The sequence below is a fragment of the Mastacembelus armatus genome, chromosome 15, assembly GCF_900324485.2.
Source record: "Mastacembelus armatus chromosome 15, fMasArm1.2, whole genome shotgun sequence".
Taxonomy (NCBI): Eukaryota; Metazoa; Chordata; class Actinopteri; order Synbranchiformes; family Mastacembelidae; genus Mastacembelus; species Mastacembelus armatus.
Window position 1 is genome coordinate 14,510,801 of NC_046647.1, and position 21,426 is coordinate 14,532,226.

At 40.5% G+C, this 21,426-nt stretch overlaps 1 protein-coding gene across 1 annotated transcript in view; it reads right to left on the reverse strand.

The window, feature by feature from the left end:
- The window catches only part of LOC113132133 (ankyrin-3-like), an 85,243-nt gene that overhangs the window by 26,165 nt on the left and 37,652 nt on the right, over positions 1-21,426 (reverse strand). The window contains exons 11-29 of the mRNA XM_026310007.1: positions 20,959-21,057; positions 20,658-20,756; positions 20,437-20,535; positions 20,144-20,341; positions 18,279-18,377; positions 16,058-16,156; positions 14,315-14,512; positions 13,985-14,083; positions 13,116-13,214; positions 12,868-12,966; positions 12,657-12,752; positions 11,364-11,436; positions 11,177-11,233; positions 6,771-6,894; positions 5,023-5,034; positions 2,592-2,694; positions 1,636-1,686; positions 839-948; positions 31-63 (exon numbers count right to left, since the gene is read on the reverse strand). Coding sequence (XP_026165792.1) covers positions 31-63; positions 839-948; positions 1,636-1,686; positions 2,592-2,694; positions 5,023-5,034; positions 6,771-6,894; positions 11,177-11,233; positions 11,364-11,436; positions 12,657-12,752; positions 12,868-12,966; positions 13,116-13,214; positions 13,985-14,083; positions 14,315-14,512; positions 16,058-16,156; positions 18,279-18,377; positions 20,144-20,341; positions 20,437-20,535; positions 20,658-20,756; positions 20,959-21,057 — 1,847 coding nt within the window. The remainder of the gene's footprint in view (positions 1-30; positions 64-838; positions 949-1,635; positions 1,687-2,591; positions 2,695-5,022; positions 5,035-6,770; positions 6,895-11,176; positions 11,234-11,363; positions 11,437-12,656; positions 12,753-12,867; positions 12,967-13,115; positions 13,215-13,984; positions 14,084-14,314; positions 14,513-16,057; positions 16,157-18,278; positions 18,378-20,143; positions 20,342-20,436; positions 20,536-20,657; positions 20,757-20,958; positions 21,058-21,426) is intronic.

The following is a 21,426-nucleotide window of genomic DNA, read 5'->3' on the forward strand; positions in this document are numbered from 1 at the left end:
ATAGGTGAAAGCAGGGAACTCAGTCATCACCTGGAGTCATACTGAGGGAGCGGGGAGGAGAAGCTGCAAAATAAACACATGGAGACAATGCAGGAGGCAAACCCCCAGAACCTAATTTTAGTATCAAAGTTTCACAACCACTTTTGGGATCTGAGTTAACTACTGAAGATGAAAGAATGATTAAAAACTACATTGGTGAAAAATCAAGGGAAACAGAAAATAAAAGACACACTAAGGACAACGCTGCAATGGAGAAAATAATATATAAATAGTTGGACAAACATAAAAGGAGTTATAATGAGTAAAAAATAAAAATAGAAAAAACTAGGCATGACAGATCCCATTATTTCAGACCATCACATTTTATAATGTCATTTATTCAAAGTATGAAAATGATATGAAAACCAGTCTCATCAGGAGCTGACAGCCTGTACTTTGTTTCTGCAATGACAGAGCATATCAGTGGACATGGGGAGTGACCTTTGCACTGTGTCTCTAATTTTATGGTATGACATGAGCACTTCAGAGGATGGACTGTATCTTTTGCTGTTATAATGTAATGTGTACAGTAGCAGCACTGCAGAAATCCCACAGCCCTGCACCTTTCCTGCACCAGTGCTGCAGGGTTTGCTCAATATTGACTCTAGGGGGAGAGAGGATAAAGGATAAAATGACAGTTTTGTGCAGTAAGCATATCAAATGTGTAATGTCTGCTATTGTTATGTGGTTGTACATGTACAAGTTTATGTGTATACACACAATAGTTTGTGTCTGTAGTATATGTGATTCTAGTAAAAATATCCTGGAAGCTTGGATAAGACAGTACAGCTGTTCTTACCCAGAGTGAATGGGGCTGGACACAGTGTTGTGGCTGTGGTCCATGGTGTCTGGGGTCCAGCTGTAGCGCCGCATGCACTCCGAGCTGTAGTCTCTGGTCACAGCCAGGTGCTGGAAGAACAGGATTAAAACACAGGTGAAGAAAGGAAGGAGGAGGAAGATACGAGACAAAGAAAAGATTTAAAAAGCAGAGCAAAGGCAGATAGAGAGTTAGGTGAGAAAAGAGGAAAGTGAAGGAGTGGTGAGAACAACAATGAAAAGGATAAGAGGAAGAAGATGAGACAATAGTAGTCAAATTATCAAGAAAAACGGAATAAATGACAAACATTGAATAGGAGGAAAGAGGTCCAGCAAGAAGACAAGCGAGCTAATTATTAATCACATGACCTTTGAGTCATGCATGGCATGGAGCAATGAGCTCATAATATTTACAGATTCCTTTCTCACATAATGTGTCACCGTTATCAAACACAATCGTGACAAAAAGACACAATAACACAGCAAATGTGTACTTTAACTTTGCAGTGGAAAAACACAGAAATGTGCAAACATAGTGTGCAACAATTGTGATGCAAGAAAAACTAGGTAAGTATGGGAGCACTGATTCATGGGAACTCGTACACTAAGAGCAGCATGAGAAAGAAACACTATCCAGCACAAATGAATAAGATGAGAATGGCACAGACCCAAAACAAATACACACAGATCAAATTCAAGAGGACTGGGAGCTGAACCACTGTGATGACCGAAGAATGAAAAAACTGAAGAATGATTCAGACATCCATGAACATTTGATACCTTATTGAGTGGGTCAACCAAGTAGGAAATGTCTTTACAGACACTCTGAAGCTTAGGGAAGAGGAGAGAGAGTTCAGAGGTCACATTGAGGCCACTGAAGTCCAGACCAGTGAATGTGTGCTGCTTTGTTTCCACCAAAGAAAACATCACTGTGACAATGAGCCAGTCCCATGATTTAGGCATCTAAGTTTGCACAGTATAGATTATAAATGTAATTGTAACTGAAACTCCTCCTAAATGATGGATATTTTCAGGTACCATAAATGAGCAGTTTAATGGAAATCTTTTTACCCTAAGAAAAATAAACAAACTCTCAATACAGTCCAAATATTATTTTTTTCTAAAAGAAGAGAGGTTAAGGTTGAGGTTAAGTTTATATTTTGGATATATAGTTTATGATTTTGAGTGATGCTGTCACTGAACTTGTAGGTTCTATTAATAATGTTTATATTCTATGTTCTATGTTTATAATAACAGGGTACAGTTTCTGCTTTTGCTCCTGATCACCATGCAAGCTGTGGACAGACAGAACAAGCTCTGCAGAGCACTGCAGTTTTCCATGAGAAAGCAAAAGGGGGGCATCTCAAAGCCCTTAGGTTAGAATAAACCCTTCATCAAGGTGCTATACACTCAGCCTCAGCACTTTGGCAGAAGCAAGCATGGAATCAACACCACTTCTGCGATGACCTTTGCGCAAGACAAGTGAAGCTACTCTGCTCCCTGCTTTACCCAGCCTGTGTTTTCGCCAGGCCATTGACAGAACCACAGCATGTAGAAAAAGTGTAAAAGACAAGAGAACCAGAGGATGTGAAAAACAGACATCTAGAAAATATCACCGAAGGAAAAAGTGAAACTGAGAGAAAGAAAAAACAGTTGAATATAGTTTGTGAAAAAGGACAAGAAATTGTGGCAAAAACAGACAAAGCACAACAAGGATAACAAGAAATGGAGCTTACCGTGTCCTTTGTGGGGGCCAGAATCTCTTCAATCATCATACTGTCTCGTGCAAACGAGCTCCGGTTGAGTGTGTTGGACCTATCCGAACTGAAGGAGCGGAGGCTACACGTTACCACGCAACCCATTGCCGCGGGCAACAACAAGTCACGGGCAGGGGAACACAACATAGAGCAGAAAGCAAGGGATCCATTACTACATGCAACCTCCAGGGAATCAGGTTTTCCACTTACTGAACAAGAAGGTCCAGTAATAATAAGTATAAAGTAGAGAGTGGTGGAAGAGCCCACAGTTGCACAGGGATAAGATACTGCAGCAGGTTATTCAGAGATGGAAATGAGAGGGATGTCAGTCTGTTTGCATTAGGAGATAGAGGGAAAGAGAAAGAGGAAAAGTGGGTGGACTGGAAAAAAACACCGTTGTGGTCATTTCTATGTTTCTAACATGTAGTTAGTGTACATCACAAACACTAATGTGACTACATGTGTTTCAATAATGAAGTATGACAGTAAAAGAAATAAGATTTAGTCAATTTAGTCAAACGTGCTTCCAGCTGAGCTCAAAGACTGACACTGCTTTATTCTAAGATTAGCAGCTGGCCTAGACCAGTTTCAGAGCAGCCAAAATATAGAAGGGATGCTGGTCTTCTCTGTCTGTCCTGCTGCAGTCTGCTTTATGGCTGTGTGTGTGTGTGTCGTGATGTGTGCCATTTTATTTGCAGCCTCTCAGGCTCAGTGCAGTGCTGTAGATTCCTTTCAGGTTTGTTTCTTTCAGCTTGTGCTGTTATTTACTACTGGGATTTGATCAGGAGAGCCAAAGTGTACGTGCAAATGCATAAGCATTTAGAAATGTGCAATTGTGCATTTGACAAGTGTTTTTGTGTGTTTGTGAACTACGGGGGTCTGGTAAAACTAAACAATCCCAACAACAAAGACGACAACTCTGAGCCTTATTTTCTCAGAGTGTATACTGAAGGTGTGCACTGATGTGTCGTGTGTGTGTGTGTGTGTGTGTGAGTGCAGAAGGGTGAGTGAGAGGGAGAAAATGCAGAGCTCAGCGTGTTTGAGTGGGCACACTATTCAGCACAGAGAGAAGCCCTTTATTCAGCACAGCCTGCCTACCCCACCATCGAAGTTACCAAGCAACTCTGTACGGCCTGAATTGACTCGCTGGCATGGCAGTAGTCCGAGCCCCCCCACCTTCCTCCTCCTCCGGCCTCAGTCGGACTGTTTGTTCTTCACAGCTTCCTCCTCTTTCTTATTCTGTCCTTTCTCTCTTCCCTAAACATCTGTGGTTTTCCATTTCCTTCTGTATTTCCTTCCTTTTTTTGCTCATTCTCTTGGTGACCCTCCGTTTGTTTTTGTTTTTGTATCAATTTCTGTGTTTCGTTGCACCAGTGAGCACTCATTTTTATAAAGCTCACTTGACCATCTCTACAGTTTACCCTACTATTCACTCAACGGGAGCCTTTTTTCACATTTTATATACCTTGTTGCTTTCTTCTTACACCACCCTTCCCTGTTACCTTCCTTCCTCTATACGCACCACTCCATTCATTTTACTGTTGATCGTTCAGTCTTCAGCCATAAACTGTACTTCCCATTATACAAATGACTTGTTTTTACCTGACTTGGATCTTGGTGTTTATACCAATGGTACTATGTTTTTTTTTTTGTTTTTTTTTTAAGGAAGCCATCTGTGTAGACTCAAAGACACAACTGTTTGAGTCATTGTGTGTCCATGTGAGTGTGTGCATGAATGCATCTGTGTATATGTGAACAAGTGCGTATTTTCAATATATATGTGGGGGATTTCTAAACGCCGGAACAGAATTCCTGAGAAATCTCAGGCTGTTTCCATCTCTGCAAACCATGATTTAATATTCATAATCATCCTAAATAATGCTGGGACATCTCCAATTACTAACATGCGAGGAGAGTGGGTGAAATCAGTGGATTAGGAATAAACTGATGTGTTTGATCCCTGGAAGTTACACTTGGTGGCACAACAAAAATATAGATAAAGTATCACTTAGGAACAAGCCACATCAAAAAGTTAGAGGATTAGTTTGCAAAACTCAAACTGAAGAAAACTCTGCACAAAACACATGTGCTGCTTTTATTTTCACATTTCCAGCAAGACTGCCTCTTTTGCACACCTGCAGCAGAAAATACATAATTTCTCTTTTTCTTGTTAGATGGATGAGAAAATAAGATACAAGGTGATCAGCTTAGATGAAGTGATGGTATCAAAAAACAACACGTGACAACAACACAGGGACAAATCTGTTACAACCAACAGAGATGCAGCAACACTGGATGAGATGTGGTTTGGGGTTAGAGGTTCTATGGGTTGGGGTTCAACAGTAATTCAGGGATCACCATTCACAGCTAATGTTGCCTACTACTCTTACAGCGACTACTCTTTTCTTACCTGATTCTAGGGCTAGAATGGGGGGCAGTGTGCAGGAAAACAAGGAAAAGAAAAAAAACAGAAGAGTGAAAAGCAAAGCATTTTGAAAACATTCAAGCATGATGTGGCTTTGTTTTTATTTTTCCATGACATTGATGCTGTGCTTTTGCATGGTTGCACGCTATGACTAGACACAAGTGTCTCTTGGTTAAAATGAGTGTGTATGTGTGTTTGTGCGTATGCAACCCAGTCAAAAAGCAAATCATGCAATGTCGATGTCATAAGCAGAAAGATAAGGAAAAAACCAGAACTTGCTCAGCATCATACATTCACGGGTCAATAAAATATTTGATGTACTTCACAGAATAACATTCACACTCCTGCAAAGAGACATGTCAACATATTTTCAGCTCACTGCATTCTGCATTCATGCAATTATAGAAAGTTGACAGGAAAATAGTTTTAGTTTCTTTTACTGTTCTTTACAAAGTAATAACCTATGAGCAACCGTTACAAAAACAACACTAACTTTATCGACAGCATTATTTTGACTGCCAGCATTGGAGTACATCATAAACCACACCACTACCACTTAATGGAAACACAGAGTGCTGACAAATTAAAGGAAAAGCCAATGTTTATCATTAATTAAAAACAATTCAATTAAAAATGTTTAGACTCATCAAACCATTCAGTGACCCTTAGTGCTCTACGGATGGGAACATTGTCATCCTGCCAGCAAAACGACCCCCACAGCATAACAGACCACCAGGTCCCCTCACTGTGGGGGGTCAAACATTCAGGTTTTTCCTTTAGTTTATCGCCTGTCTGGAATATGCATTTTAATTTCAGTTTTGTTCCCAAAGCCTTAAATGTGGTCACCAATCACTATTTCTTATCACTATAGTATCTTAAACTAAACAATGATATAATTACATTCCTCAATGTCAAAACTCTTTCCAGTATCGAGCCACATTGTTTACATGGATTCTCTCCATTTAATTCAGTGTTTCCCTTGTGTGCTGCAGCTGCTGATGTTAGCAGCTTCCTGTCACAGTTAGTGCCGTTGTTTTTATCAATTCAAACATCACATTGCATCTACCATCTGTCAATATGGCTACAATACATCCTGAGCCTGCACAACATTTGTCCTGTGCCCTGCTGATGTGTTTTCACTGGAGCCTGCCAGTTTTCCACTGCACACTTTGTCCACTATTTGAAACTGCATTGAATCCTGACGTGCAGCTGTTCACCGAGAGCATCAAAGGCATTAAAGTTAAAAGATGCAGTTTATAACTCTGATGTTATAGTGTGGGACATTTGTAATCTTTGTCTGGGTTTGAATGAGGCCACACAAAGCGCTGAATCATTTTGTCAGGTTGAATCATTAGATGGCAACTTTCCAGCTGCTTTTTCTTAGATTTTCCATCATCCTATGTTTTCTGTATGTGTGTGTATGTGCATGTGTGCATGTGTGTGTATGTGTGGGTGTGTGTCGGAGAGACTATACATTATATAATCAATTTCACTTTTCAATTTCACTTTCACAATTCACTATACAATCTAGAAATACTCCAAACCATATCAGATGTGACATTATAAATGTAAACAACCACAGCATCAATCACAAACACAATCCTTCAGTTTATGTAATCAAACATAACTTGGCCTCAATATTCTCAGACAAGTTGGACCAAATAGTTGACAGCATTGCACCAGAGTACATCAGTGTCGGTCATATGTATCCAATAAAAATGTCAGGCCCTTACCTGGCTGAGCGGGCTCCTATGCTGAAACCCATGTACCCCTCCTGAGGAAGAGAGTCGTCTCCCAGCTCTTTGAGGTCCTGAGGCCGCAGGTACTTATCTGTGTCCCCTGTCATCGCATCCTCACCTGATGGGAGAATGAAATAATAAAAATCCCCGTTAACTTCAAATCCCAGCTGCAGTCAGTGCAAGAGTGTCGATGCGACACCACAAGACAGGAAAACAAGAACTCATTGACAAAACCAGGCTCACTTTTTTGATTATGGCACTGGGAGAAGGCCTTGGATAATCCATCAGCACCACTGTCGTTAAACCTCATACCTCACTGCAACTGCATAGCCCACCACAACTTTTCTTTTTGACTATTCATCTGACTAAGGCACAACAACATCATCAAGCGTGGACACTGAGCCTTAGTCATTGTTTTCAGGTTAGATGGTACAGATTTTAGAGCAAAATGCCATCAGAGGCAGCAGTAAAGCCACTTTGCGGTATATCTGGGGCTCTCCAGTCAAACCAGACGCAGCTCCTTTCACAACACCCAAACGCAGAGCATCAGCAGAGGGTTTAACAGCTCCCACAGCCCGAGCACAATAGGCAGCGAATAAGCAATGAATGCAGAACCGCACCTCGATCAGCGGACCGGTGGACGATGACACGCCGGTCAATGAAGCCGGCGGAGCGGCTACAGTGCTTCCCCTTCTCCCTCATGTCCGTCCGGCTCTGTCCTGCCCGCAACAATCCGCTCCTTCACCGCAGCCCCCACCCCCCCCCCTACCTTCAATACTGCCGCACTCCGAGCAGACAGCAGCATCACCGTCAAGTTACTTGACAATAAACACAAGGTTTCCGGTTGCACATTTCAAAATAAAACCAGAGGTGAACGGGTTTTAGCTGTCAAACCTCTGTTCTACTATTCGCGTACGGGTCAAGAATCACACGACAATAAACTCATGTAACCAACTTAGAGGTTAATGTTAGGAAGACAGCGCTTATTGTTGCATTGGTTTTCATTATATGTACAGAAAGCAGAATTAAACTAGATTTAAATCGTTAGTTCTTCTTGTGTAAATGATGTAAATTATAATGTAACAGGAAGAGAATGATGGACATTTTCTTAAAATCGTGACAAGAGTTTCTGTAAGGACAAACTGCAACATATTAACAGTTATGGGCCAAAACGACTTATGTCTGCATATTTAATATAATTGTTGTCAGTGATACCTTACCAAAACACTGAGTCTCTTAGTCATGGCTTTTATTCTCAAAACACTGAATAACACATTGTGTTGCCGGTTTTGTTATCAATTCTCAAAGCTTATGTTATCCACTTAATAGAAAACTAATATACTCTGAATGTATTAACCAAAAACTTCTGCGTAGCTGATTTTTTTTTTAGCCATGCTTTTATTCTGGTGGGGTACTTGATAACCAAACGTCTTGTATTTTTCTGCTTGTTTCTTTCTGACTTGGCACAAAACAATCGGCTCCCCCGCGGCTTTAACAAAGTGTCACGGTCCATTTTGGCTCCCCCACCACTGGAGCCCCAACCCAGAACCACAGAAACACACCTGTTGTATAGTTTGAACCTGAAGCAGCTTCTCTTTGTCCCTGTCCCTAACACTCCCACCAGTCAACGGCTAAACAAACAAGTACACAAACAAGAAACCTAAATGTTCAGAGAAACGAATTTCCTGACATGCCCTACGGCAAAAATAATAATAATAATAATAATAGTCCAAACAAAACAAACAAACAAATAATAACAACAACAACAATAATTCTTATTATATTTATAATAACCACAAATTCACATTGGCTGTCACATTATGCCACTATGCATTTCAGTCCTTCGGTCGATCTTCTGAGTATTTTCACATCGTAGCCTTAAAAATCACCAAACACCGGACACAAACTTCCTGTGGTGCGTCAACTTACCTCTGTCCAACGCAGCCATATTGATTCAATTCTTCTTATATTCCTAAAACTCCACACAAGGACGCCGAGAGGAAAGGGAAATCCAAAGATTTGTGCAAAGCATAAACATAAAGAAGTCAATTCAGTGCTTCTGGTGCTGATGGAAAACGCTGCCCTCCCTTCACCCCACGCGTTTAACTCCACTGAGACCAACTTGCGCGTTTGTTGCTGGTGCGCACATCCTCCACTCCTTCTCTCCGCAAAGAAAGAAAAAACACCCAAACTCTTCTTAAGTGTGTTTCTCCTCGCAGACGAGGACACGTTGCTGAATAGATGGAGTGGAAGTGCAAGGCATCTGACACTCCAGGGGTTAACTCTCCTGCTGTCGGCTCAATAAGCTCATCTCGCTGGATTTAAAGAGAGAAAGTCGCGGTGCGTCCGCGGCTCTACAGCATCCACAACAAACTCCGACTGAAGAGCGTCCGCAGAGGCCGCGCTGGAAGTGTTTACCGCTCTGTGGAAAGTCACAGTCAGCTGACAGGCTCGTTTGAGAAAATGCTTGGGAACCTCAGTGGAGGAGAAAAATCTCACGGAAAACGCCTCTTGCCTTTTCTTCCTCTGTGGTGGAAGTCCCTGAGGGAGCCTGCTGCATGTCAAAGTGGGAGTGGGGCTGAAGTATTGATGAAATAGCCATATCGTGCATGTTTTGCCTTTTTTAAAAAAGATTCTTGAGCAACATTTCAGTGTCTAGTTCTTCCTTTACTTGGAGTGCACAATGACTAAAACTTGCACAAGAAAAAGTACATCTAGTATGATTATGCAAGAGGTGCTGGACAGTTAAAGACCTTCAGTATCCAGAACACCAACTGTAGCAATAACATCCTTTAAATGCAGTGCTGTGGGTATTGTGGAGGTACTTTACCATAAGATGACATGAGTTAGACTATTCTCTACAGTTTGTACAACTAGTGGCTGGAGTTGTCTATAGAAAGCATGTGATAAGGCTGTGAGAATGCACAGGGAGGACACATGCACACAAAAGCCAAAGACCAGCAGTGACCACTGCAGCCTACTGCTTAATGGGATTGACGCTCTCCATACAGGATTAAAGAGAAGTGTGGAAAAACACACACACACACACACACACACACACACACACACACACACACACTATAGGTCTGAATGCAACAGCTATGTGAAGCTTTCCATCTCCTGTTGGGCAAAGCCAGAATCAAGGCTGCACTGCACAAGTACAATGCAGATAAATTATGTGCACAGTATAAACACTTTAGGTTGAGTACATGAGCCCATGGAAATGGTTGTAAGATGTATTTTTAGCTTAAATCACGCAGCAAAAATACTAGAAACAAGGCAGAGACGTGATTGTGCAGAACTGTCAAACCTTTGCTTGTGTGGTTCCTGCAATTGTTTATTATAGCTTTGAGCTTTGAGCATGTTAGCTGCACGAAAGAGTGATTTTTTAATAAGACGTGCATGGCAGTGCTAACACACTGAATCATAGATCTGCCACTGAGGATCTTTGTCATACAACTACAGTACAAACTCATTCATTGTAACCTGATATGTGTGTATGTAACTTTTGGAGTCTGGCGGTATCAACTGACATAGAAACTCCACACCCCGACTGTCACCTAAGCAACAGGCCATGAACAAACTCATCAATTTTACAGGAGTGTTGGCTCTGTGGTTCCAAAACAAATGACAGAGGGCTAAAAGGGAAGCTTGAAACAATGTGCCTTCTACCAGAAACATGGCAGTGCTTTTCTGCTCTGCAGCGCTACAGCAACTATGATATTATTCATGTTATGTAATTTAGTGACAGTTTATATATAATAAGATAAGATAATTTCATTTGAATGTTTTCAGGTCTCTCTATATCCTGATCTGAATTACAAAGTGAGTCACATTGACCTTGTTTTCATTTCCCACAGCGTCTCCTTTAAAGCGACTGCAGGGTTGAAGTGAGGATGACACTTCACAATGTGCATTTGATTAGGAGCAGAATGAGACCTATGGTGGAAGTAGTTAAAAATAACAAGTGTGTTTTTAAGCGCAGTGAAAATAACATCAGTGTCAGACTGTGAACACAAACAGACACTCAAACCTGCCAGAAAACCTAAGATTCAAGGATAAAACTGTTCAACATGTTATGTTTGTGCATGAATTATATGGACAAAGGCTACTGGCTTTACAACAATCGTATGTCTGTCTGATTCTAGTGCCTTAAACTGCATAATACCTAAAGTGCATAAACACTACTTTATGTATAAATGCATGGTATGTGTCTTGTAGTTATTGAGCTAGTGTTTTTTTTTTCAGTTTGCCTGGAGACTTTCTAATGAAAACGAAATGCGAAGCTGAATGGTAGTGTGGCAAAGGCTTGGCAGTTAACTTTTCAGGCAGGCAGGTGAGTTCTGCTGAAGCACACTATGTTAAACACACAACAGAACATCACAGGCAATGACAAATACCTTTGTCAACATCTGAAAAAGTCTCCTCAGGGAGAATTTCTGGCACATTAGCCTGGACTGTATGATTTGGATACACATGGCCATGTTAGTGAAAATGAAGTCATTTATGGAAATCGTGCAAATTACTGATATGAAACTCAAGTCAAAACAAGTTGAATGAAATTTTAGTGCTAAAAAATGAACATACCTTCATCATCTGACATGTCAAGGAACTCATTCATGGTCTCTGGGACGTTGATTTTGTGTTTTTCAGATGCACTCTGTGAATGTGAAATGTAAATGGATAATTAAACAATTCAGTTTTTAAAAATATCTATATTCTATATAAAACACTGAAACTTTAAACAAGTTCCAACTAAAAACCTCTGAGTTACAATAAATAAATAAACATATAAATAATAAATAATATTTAAAGAAAGGAGACCTCTGCACAGTGAATATTATATCATTAAAGATTAGTGTGTCCCTAACACGTCTCACATCATCCCTCTGCCTTTCTTTTCTTTTCCACTGTCACACTTCTCCCTCCCTTCCTTCACACTGGCGTGTGTCCATCAGAATACTGTTAGTGACCTGAGCTATTTGAGTAGAAACCTTAAGCTTCAATCTAAGCCCTTGCTCTCTCTTAATCAGGACAACTTCACATGTGACATAGCGTGACTGACTGACTTGTCAGGTGATCTGCAGGATTCACACCATAACTTCACTTTCATTATGCTGCTTGCTGGCTGGTCCAATTTGGAGACAGAAATGGTCACAAAATTCAATAAATATAAATATAATAAATATATTCATATTCATTCAAAAGTGACCTGTTGTAGTCCAATAGTGACAAATACATTACTGCAGTCCATTTTCTTAAGCATGTTCAGTTTTCAGTAGCGATTCTCTTAATGAGACAAACAAACAATAGGATAATACAATTTGTTCAGCTTTTTATTGATCACATGCCTGAAGCTTTTGACTATACTGCCTTTTCTTGGATGTCTCAAAGAATCCTTTAATGCACCACCGAAGTCCCCATAGTGCCAAATACAGTGGTAACATGTTCAATGAGATTAATTAACTTTTCTCAAGCTAAGTAGATTTCAAGTCAGTTATTTTATCAGATGTAGACTACACAGAATTTCAGAAAACATAAAATGAAATTGTTGATAAAAATCAAGTTTTACTATTCTAACACTGAAACTTAGTAAATCATGTTGGATTTTCACTCTAAAATGTTTTTTTATACTTTTACTGTCTCACATTTTCCAACCACAAAAAGACGAATTCAACTTTTCAGTAAGTATGACAATGTCATCAGTGTCATCGCATTTATTTGTTGTCCTGGCTCTAGCATTCAGCCTGTTTCCATGGTATAGAAAATGTATTCATAAGACATGTATTCATAATTAGTTTGGGATCTATTGGTAATGTAATAAGCATTGTTATGCATTTAATCAGCAGAGATGCTGTTGAACAGATGACAGTGTCTCACCATGGTGGTCAGGTTTTCATCCGTCATGGGCCTCAGAGTGTCCACCACAGAGATGTACCCAAGACGACGGGCGATGGTCAGGGCAGTGTTCCCATTCTGACCAGTGACAGACCAACAGGAAGTTATTCACAGGAGGTGCATGGAAAACACAAGAAGCATTGAGAGCTCTGATGGGTTGTGTGTGAATATGCTAGTGTGTTTGTGCACTGACCACAGTGAGCTCATTGGCAGAGGCCCCGTGCTGAAGCAGCAGGTTAATAATGTGGGTGTGGCCCTGCTGAGCTGCCTGGTGTAGAGGAGTGTATCCGTTCTAGACATATATGCACAAACATAGTCAGGGAAAGAAAGGGAATATTAAATTTGGATGTACAAATTTAAATGTAATGAAACATCTACACAAAGACAGTAAGACAAGAGTGCGCAAGCATGTGTATTTGGGGAGTACAAGTATTTGTCTACCTTGGTTTTGCCATTGACTCTGGCATGGTTCTGCAACAGGAAGTTTGCCATCTTTGTGTTGCCGTAGTGACAAGCCACGTGCAGCGGAGTGTAACCCATCTGCATGAAGGAAAGTTGATGAAGGGAGATACACAGGAAAAGGAGGAAAGGATAGTTACATGTGCTGACTGCAGGTCTCATCTGGTTACATCACGGTTTCTGAAAGAGCTGGCTGTTATTTTGTAAAGTGCATTTTGTAAGAATGTGGAAATCATTGTGTAAGAAAAAGCTAATGGCTTATTTAAAATATAACTTCAAAACTGCAATAAATCTCATGTCCCTGTTGATTTATATTTACAGTGCATAATGGTAATGGGGGAGATCAGCAAGTGAATAACCTATTCATTGCAACTGTCCTGTCAGCACAAATACACACACACACACACACCATCTAACCTTGTGTTCACACAACCTTCAGTTTCTACACGCTTGTCTCAGTAAATGTGAGCAGGCTTTTATGGGGAATGTGTTTTTGTGTATAAGTAAATGTAACTGACAAACTGGGACTGGGTGCATCCATAACGGCATGAACCCCTTCCACTCAGGTGTCAATCCCTTATTTATGTAGCATCTGAGATCACTGTGGACGAACGTGTGGGTGTGTGCCCAAGAGTGCGCAGGTTTATTTTTTCAAAGCCTTAAACACACAGAAACCTTATTGGACAATCCATTTTAAATAGAGAACAACACAAAGGCAAGCATAAAAACTTAAGTCAAAGATGTATGCAAATCAAAGGTTATGCATCAAACCACAACTACGACTGACGATATTGAAAGATCCTTGTCTATGTGCGTATTTACACTGTGTATCCTATCTGAGAAAGCTTTACCCTTGTTTGTGCATTGACATCGGCCCCGTGGTTGAGAAGGACTTCTGCAACATTAACCTTGTCCTCCTGAGCTGCTAAGTGAAGTGGTGTAAGTCCGCTCTGTATATAAGCAAAGGACACACACAAATATGTGAGAACACACAAGACTTAAACATGGTCTCTCTCTCAGGAACCAGGATACTAGAAATTAGTTTGAGAAGCCTTTTTTTACTTGGTTGAGAGTGACCAGATGAAACTGATAAGAACTGTTCCAGAAAAGGTCATTGAATGCATGTGTAAGGTGTGTCTACAGTTGTGTGAATGTACAGTACAGTCTGCCAGGGATTTCACCTTATTGCACATGTTGACATTAGCATTCTTAGCCAGCAGCAGTGACAGCAGGTCCACACTGCCCTCCTGCGCTGCCAGGTGAATGGGGCTGATGCCTTGTCGTGTAACTGCATTGGTGTCTGCGCCGTACTCCAGCAGTGTGGTCCCAATGTCCATTTGGTTCTTTTTGGCAGCAATGTGGAGTGGCGTGTAGCCATTCTGAGGCAAAACAAAAACAGGCATTAAATGGCTGGGTTTAGCTATTCTTTGTATTTGATGTGGCTGCAGTATTTTATAGTAGTGAAACTTGCTGCTTATGCTCGGTGTTGCATAAAACAGGGAATGTTTTCTTTAGGAAACATCTATAATGTATTTTATTCCATTCTGAATCAAAATGGAATTCACATCATACATTATATACCAAAGTGTAGACAAAAGCGTAGGATTTTCATTATATCCAATAAATCTGATATAATACACAGATGGAATATGATAGAAACAATATTTATGTACTCATGAGTGAGCATCTGAGACCTCAACCAAAAGGTTCAGCTGGCTGAACACATAAACAACAGTAAAAAAGCAGAAGAGAGTGAAAAGAAGACACCATTTACCTAAAAATGAGGTTTAAATACAGGCTTTTAAATCATACTTTTCTAGGGTCTCTGTAGTTCCAGTGTTATTGAAGTTTAGACCACAACTGAAGTCACATTATTTCCAAAGTATCCTCTACTGAATTTATTTCTTGGTCTGTTTATAGTGAGACTACTTTCACAAAACAAAATTACATTTCCAGATTCTCCTGTCTAGAGTCCAGACAAAATGGGATTTATGTGTCATGTTTTATGCCACAATTCTCTGATCATTCACTGCTTTCATTGTGTAACTGTTTCTAGACAACTTGTCTAGTACAAACAGATTGATCCCTTTTCAAATGCACTTAAATTAGACCAAGCACACCGACAAGGAGAAACGGAGAGAAAGGGAGGGATGGAGACATGACTAAGAATGTAAGGGAGTAAATATAGACAAATACAGATTGAGGAGGAGAGAGCTAACAGGAGACAGAGCCAGAGACAAAAATTAAAGACAGCATGCAAAAATAAATTAGCCTCGCAAGTTTTATTCTCCTCTTGCCGGATGTCTGTGTTGAATGTCAGTTGACAGCCAAAAACAGACATTTCCTGCCATTTCGGTTGCCAATTCTGCCATTCTGCTTATAGTTGTTCTGTGGTTTTGACAGACTTCCAAAGTCTAGCAGGAGACGAGCCACAAGACTGACCATATGTGTTTGTATTTTCATGTTTCAACAAGAGCGGTAACTATAGCTTCTTGCTTTTTTATTGGGAACACAAAATTTATAGCTCTGGAACAAACTTCAGAAAAACGGGTGGTTTGAAGTAGTGACTGGAGTAATTTACAACATATAAAACACATCATTGGCCCAGTGACATGTGCTCTCCAGTTCTGTGTTCATAAGAAATATGAAATATAGCATCTTGTTAACCACCAAACCCAATATGCTGCCAGCATGAACTAAAATCTGGCTAGTCGAGTGATTTCAAACACTTTTCTGTTCTCACCGAAAAAGCCAGGCATTCACTCAATGTCAGTTGGAATGGAGGAACATGTGTGAGTGTTAGATCTTTATACAGACAGATGTGCATTCATACAAAGCATGGTTAATGGGCTGAGGTGGCACTGAGAGCACAAGCCAGGTGAATTCATTTGATTATGTGTGTTTCTGTGTGTTTGTGTTGATACCTTGGCGGCAGCATGAGGGGAAGCTCCCTGATCCAGCAGCAACAGTGCCACTCTCTGATTATCGTAGTGAGCAGCTACATGCAGTGGAGTTAGCCCACTCTAAAACACCAACACACACACAAATGCAGTAACACATCCACGCACACACATAGACACACACGCAGTCATGCAATACACCAAGTTAGAAGATCGCTGAACCAACACAAGCACGAACACACTCTGATAAGTAAAGTGAAAGAACCAAAGTAACAGAGCGATGAAGGTTGATGGACATTAAACTGATGGAAGATAGTTAGTACAGGGGACAGTTTAGAGCAACAACCTCATGCTGGAATCTAAAAGAAGAAGCTACACAAGAATAACATCATCAAAAGAGACAAAGAGCATGTCCTCGCCTATTAGCCTATTAAATGCATCTCCAAAATGTCAAGTATTCACTAGTTCTTGTTTAAATGGTTTATTTAGTTTAAGACGATAAAGCCTATAACACTTCAAAAAGTACTCCGCTGATACAACATGAGTTAAAAAAGGATAAAAACTGATGCAGTAGAACCAGGGATATTGCCATCCTTTATTCCACATTCTTTTATCTTGATTTAGTGCCTACATTACCCACAGTGCAACATGATCTCTAACACTTTATGTCAGAGATTTGGGTGTTGTATCCTGAAAATAAACCTCAGCAGAATCCCACATTAATCTTTCACTTTATCAGAAAATATGCTGATATGACAAAACTTCAACTTCTAGATACAAGATATTATTTTCTTCTTATTTTCTTAAAATATTCTTAAGATTTAAGAGGAGCACAGACGAACATTCACCTTTCAGTGTGTAAAAAACAACTTCTAGAGATGTTTGACAACTGCACAAAAATCATTTTCAACAGTGAAGCTTAAACATCACAATAACTACACATTTTTGAGAGGAGGATACCTTTAAAGGTCATTTTCCTCCAGTGCTTTATTACTTTTTCATCAAGCAGTGGGACAGTATAGAGCACAAACAAAGGTCTGAGATTTACTTGGTGGTACCTTAACCTTCTGAACTACACCCAAGGAATTTTATGTGCCCAGTACACAACTTATATTACACTTAGTCATGAAGACTGAGTCACCAGGATGTTCAATGAACCACTGGAATGTCCCATATTTCCAACAGAAGAGAAAGAAAAAGTGTGTAGAATACATCCTGATAATCCCATTAGCTGTTGCAGTGGTTTGTTAGAATAATTTGGGTCAAAATGTAAAGAAACCAAACAATTATCTTTGACTTCTCATCTCTGAAGACGATATGTGTAATGAAACTACAATAAAGGCCTGATATTGCTTTGTGTTTAGACTCACTAACACAATGGGGCTGATTTTAGCATGACAACACCAAGCATTGTGGAAGCACCATTATCATACCTGACTGCCATTATGCTAAATGCTCTCAGATGGAGGCACAGACATACACGCAACCAGCTAACACTGTAATCAGTGCCAGTAAACTTTTGGCAGTAAGTGTGTCAATGTGTGTGTTTGCCTGCGTGCATGTGCATACAAATGTGTCTGCATGAGGGTGCATGTGGAGGTGGAATTCAGTGGAATAAAAGCAAATCTGCCCAGAAGGTTTTTTTTGCAACAGGACAAGCATCTGTTGGCTGTGTTGTCTTGGGATCAGTCCTAAACCTGCTATTCCTTCACACAACTGCCCCCACAACCCCCATATCCAGCTGCAGCCTAAAAAATACAACTCCAAAAGGGCTTTGTTTACTGTCTGAGAGGGAGGCTGGATAAAGGCAGGCAACAGAAACATGTTGAGAATCATAAATTATCACATTATCTGAATGACTTTCTGATTTTAGTCATTTTTTGGCAGGGTTATCTTCTATTAATAATCCTATTGGCTGTGTGACACCTTTACTAGTATGATGAGGATGAAGGAATATTTTAAAACTATGGCTCTTATCCTGTCACACTATGAGGCTGATTGCAGGCAGTGATGCAGAAAACTGAGTTTATGCCCCTTACCTTCATTATTCTCTGCTCTGTGTAGGAGTGTCATCTCATACATACTATGTCATTTCTGTGTCAGGTCTCACCCTCCTCAGACCGTTAGCTCATGTTTTCTGGCCGCAACACATCTGAAATCCCCCTTAAATGTTGGCCAAGATTACAGTTCACTCCCTAAAGTCTGCCGTTTACCAAGCCTTCCCTCTGTTTTTAGGACCTCTCACCTTTCCAGCAGCATCGGGCGGAGCTCTCTTCTGTAGGAGGAGACTGGCCACCTCCATCTTGCCATACTTTGCAGCCACATGCAGAGGACTGAACCCTTTCTGTTGAACACAAAATAAGATACCCCATCAAAAAAACAGTGTAAATATGAAAAACATGGATAAAAAGGAGGAGTAAGGAATTCTATTCAAACAGGGAGGGAATATTTGCATTGATGTATTTCAGGCCTTGCTGGCCTGGGTTTTAAACTTCTTCAAACTTCATCTCAATGGTAAGTTCAAAGACGCAATATTTATTTTAACTTAAAATTTAAACAATGCACATGGTTGTGAAAAATAATGCTCCTTACTGACCAATTCAAAATCCATATACCGTAGTTATTTCAAAACAGACTCCTTCATCCTAAAATGTTGCTAGAAAGTTTGGGTGAAATAAAGGTTTTTCATTCTAAATTTCAACCATCACAAGTTCACCTAATTAACTACATGTGGTACACTGAGAAACTAAGCCAAGACACTTATTTCCTCGTGTATCCCACAGCTACAACGGGCTGGTGTATATTATGATCATGTTAATCTTGGCTTACTTCCTGTGTGTATATGAAGATATTTAAAGACATTAGGTCATATTTTCCAGAGGAATGTGGGACTCCCACAGTTTCCTATTACATGCTCTGAAACACATGACCTCATTCTTCATACAGTTTACACAATAAATTATTATTTTAAAGAGATCGGTTGCTGGACAGGTGGTTTCCTCCAGGTCCTCAGGCTTCTTCCCATAATCCAAAGACATGCAGGTTAGGTTCCCTGGTGGCTCAAAATTGTCTGTAGGTGTGAATGTGAGTTTGATAGATTTGTGATCTGTCCAGAGTGCACCCAGCCGCTCAACCTAATGTCAGCTGGGGTTGGCTCCAGTCCCCCCTGCAACCCTCTAAAGGATAAACAATATAGATAATGGATGGATGGAGTTTGATGTCTAGAAATGTCTTAAATGTTTCAAATGAAGGTGATTTAATGCCATATTTGTGACATAAACTTCAAACATGGATCAGTTCATGTTACCATAGTTGGTGTGACATAACTTTGTTGAATGGTTGACTCAGGTGATATCCCATGGTGTGTGTGTGTGTGTGTGTGTTAGGGTGTAGGAGGGGGTGAGGGGAGAGACAGAGAGAGAGTGAGAGAGAGAGAAAGAGAGAGCGGCACCATGGGGTTTATCCTTCATTAATCAGTTCCACTGACAGAGGTCACCTTCGAAGACAGCTTCCAGCAACATACATACGCCACACACTCACACAAAAACACACATGCGCACAGCACGCATACATACACACACACACACACACACACACACACACACACACACACACACTAATTCCATCAAATCTACTCTATGACTTTTTTTACTCTGATCTGTGAAACCAATCAGGTGTAAAACCAGGTCCATGGATGAATAAAACACTCCTGCGGTAAAGGGAATTATCCTAAATTACTGTGCTAGAAATGATTTAATAATTATCACCAACATGACTGTGAACACTGTTAACACTGATGTATTTCCATGGTTCAGCTACAAAGGCTAGTTAGAGGTAGGTAATGGGTCTGTAGACTATAAATGCTTTTGCTGCATTGACAGAATATATCTGCAGCAACAAACTGACTACTAAACATGAAAAAGCAGTCTACTGGACACAGAGAGGGGTGCCTGCTATTGGAGATACATGGCTCTGAAAGTGGACAGGATCTATATTGTAATGAGGTTTTCAGATGTGTTTGTGTTTGAGTGTATGTAGTATTATGAGAAAAAATGAGAAATTCAGCTCCATTATGTTTTACACTCAGATAGGATCCTTCATCAGACTCACCTTGGTCGAGGACGAGAGCAAGGCTCCATTCTCCAGCAGTATGGCAGCAACATCTTGGTGTCCTTCGCGGGCAGCCAGGTGAAGGGGGGTGTAGCCTGAGGTGGTGGCAGCATTCGCACAAGCACCACACTGCAGCAGCTGTTGGACAATGTCGACTTTCCCCAGCCGACTGGAGATGTGCAATGCTGTCTGGTCATCCTGCAAAGAAAAACAAAGTGATTTTTGGCCCAGTATTTCATCATTGTTGTTTTCTCCCCAACAGAGACACTGACAATGAGGCTCAGTGTTCTAACCTTGGACTTGGTGTCCACCTTGGCTCCGTTCTTGAGCAGGTACCGGACTACGTCTGCCTGGCCTGCCCTGGCTGCCATGTGGAGAGCTGTTTCGCCTCGCTAGAAGACACACAAACACAGTATCAGTGGGAGATTTACATAGGCACCAGTGTAGGATATGAACTCTAAACAGAAACATAAAAAAGCTGTAACAGTGATATAACAGCGATAAAATCACTTACTACGTTGGTTGTGTTGGGTGATGCTCCGTGATGTGTGAGTGCATGAACAATGTTCTCATGACCCATGAAGGCTGCCACATGGATGGGTGTCAGGCCAGACTGCAGGGGAACAGATAAGATTATTAATTCACTCACTGAATCTCTGACTTCAAGTCCAAACAAAGACAAGTCACAATGTAGTAAATAATACAGCTCAGAATAGTTAAAAGTCAGTATAGTATAAAGAACCAAATTTTGGAGCCAAGAGCTAAAACAGCTGCCACACAGAACAGAGTAAATCAGGCCCAGTCTGGTTTAGTACCTCAGTGACAGCTTGGATAGATGCTCCATGTTTAAGCAACAGCTCCATCACTTTGACTCTGTTCTTCTTGCAGGCAATGTGAAGTGGAGTGAAACCATTCTGCACACACAGAAAATAAGAAACAATAGATCTCGGTGTAAAGTCCACACTGCAGAGCCTCCACTGATATCCAGTAAGTGACGAACTGTCCAAACCCACACAACATCTGTAACTTTTTGTATAAAGTTGGTAAGGGGAAGCCAGTGATCTGCCAGGAAAGGACTGAGTGGTAAATGAAAACCACAAGTCAGGAAGAAAACTTTTGTCAAGATTCTTAGTCCTTCTCAAACAAATCTGTTTTGTATCCCTTTGTTTAAGTTAAGTTAAATCTTGATTTCAGAATTCAAGACCTATACTGCCTCAATCTGCGTTTGCCCCACATTATAATGTTTTTTAATGTTTTCATTTTCATCCCATTTATACCCTCAT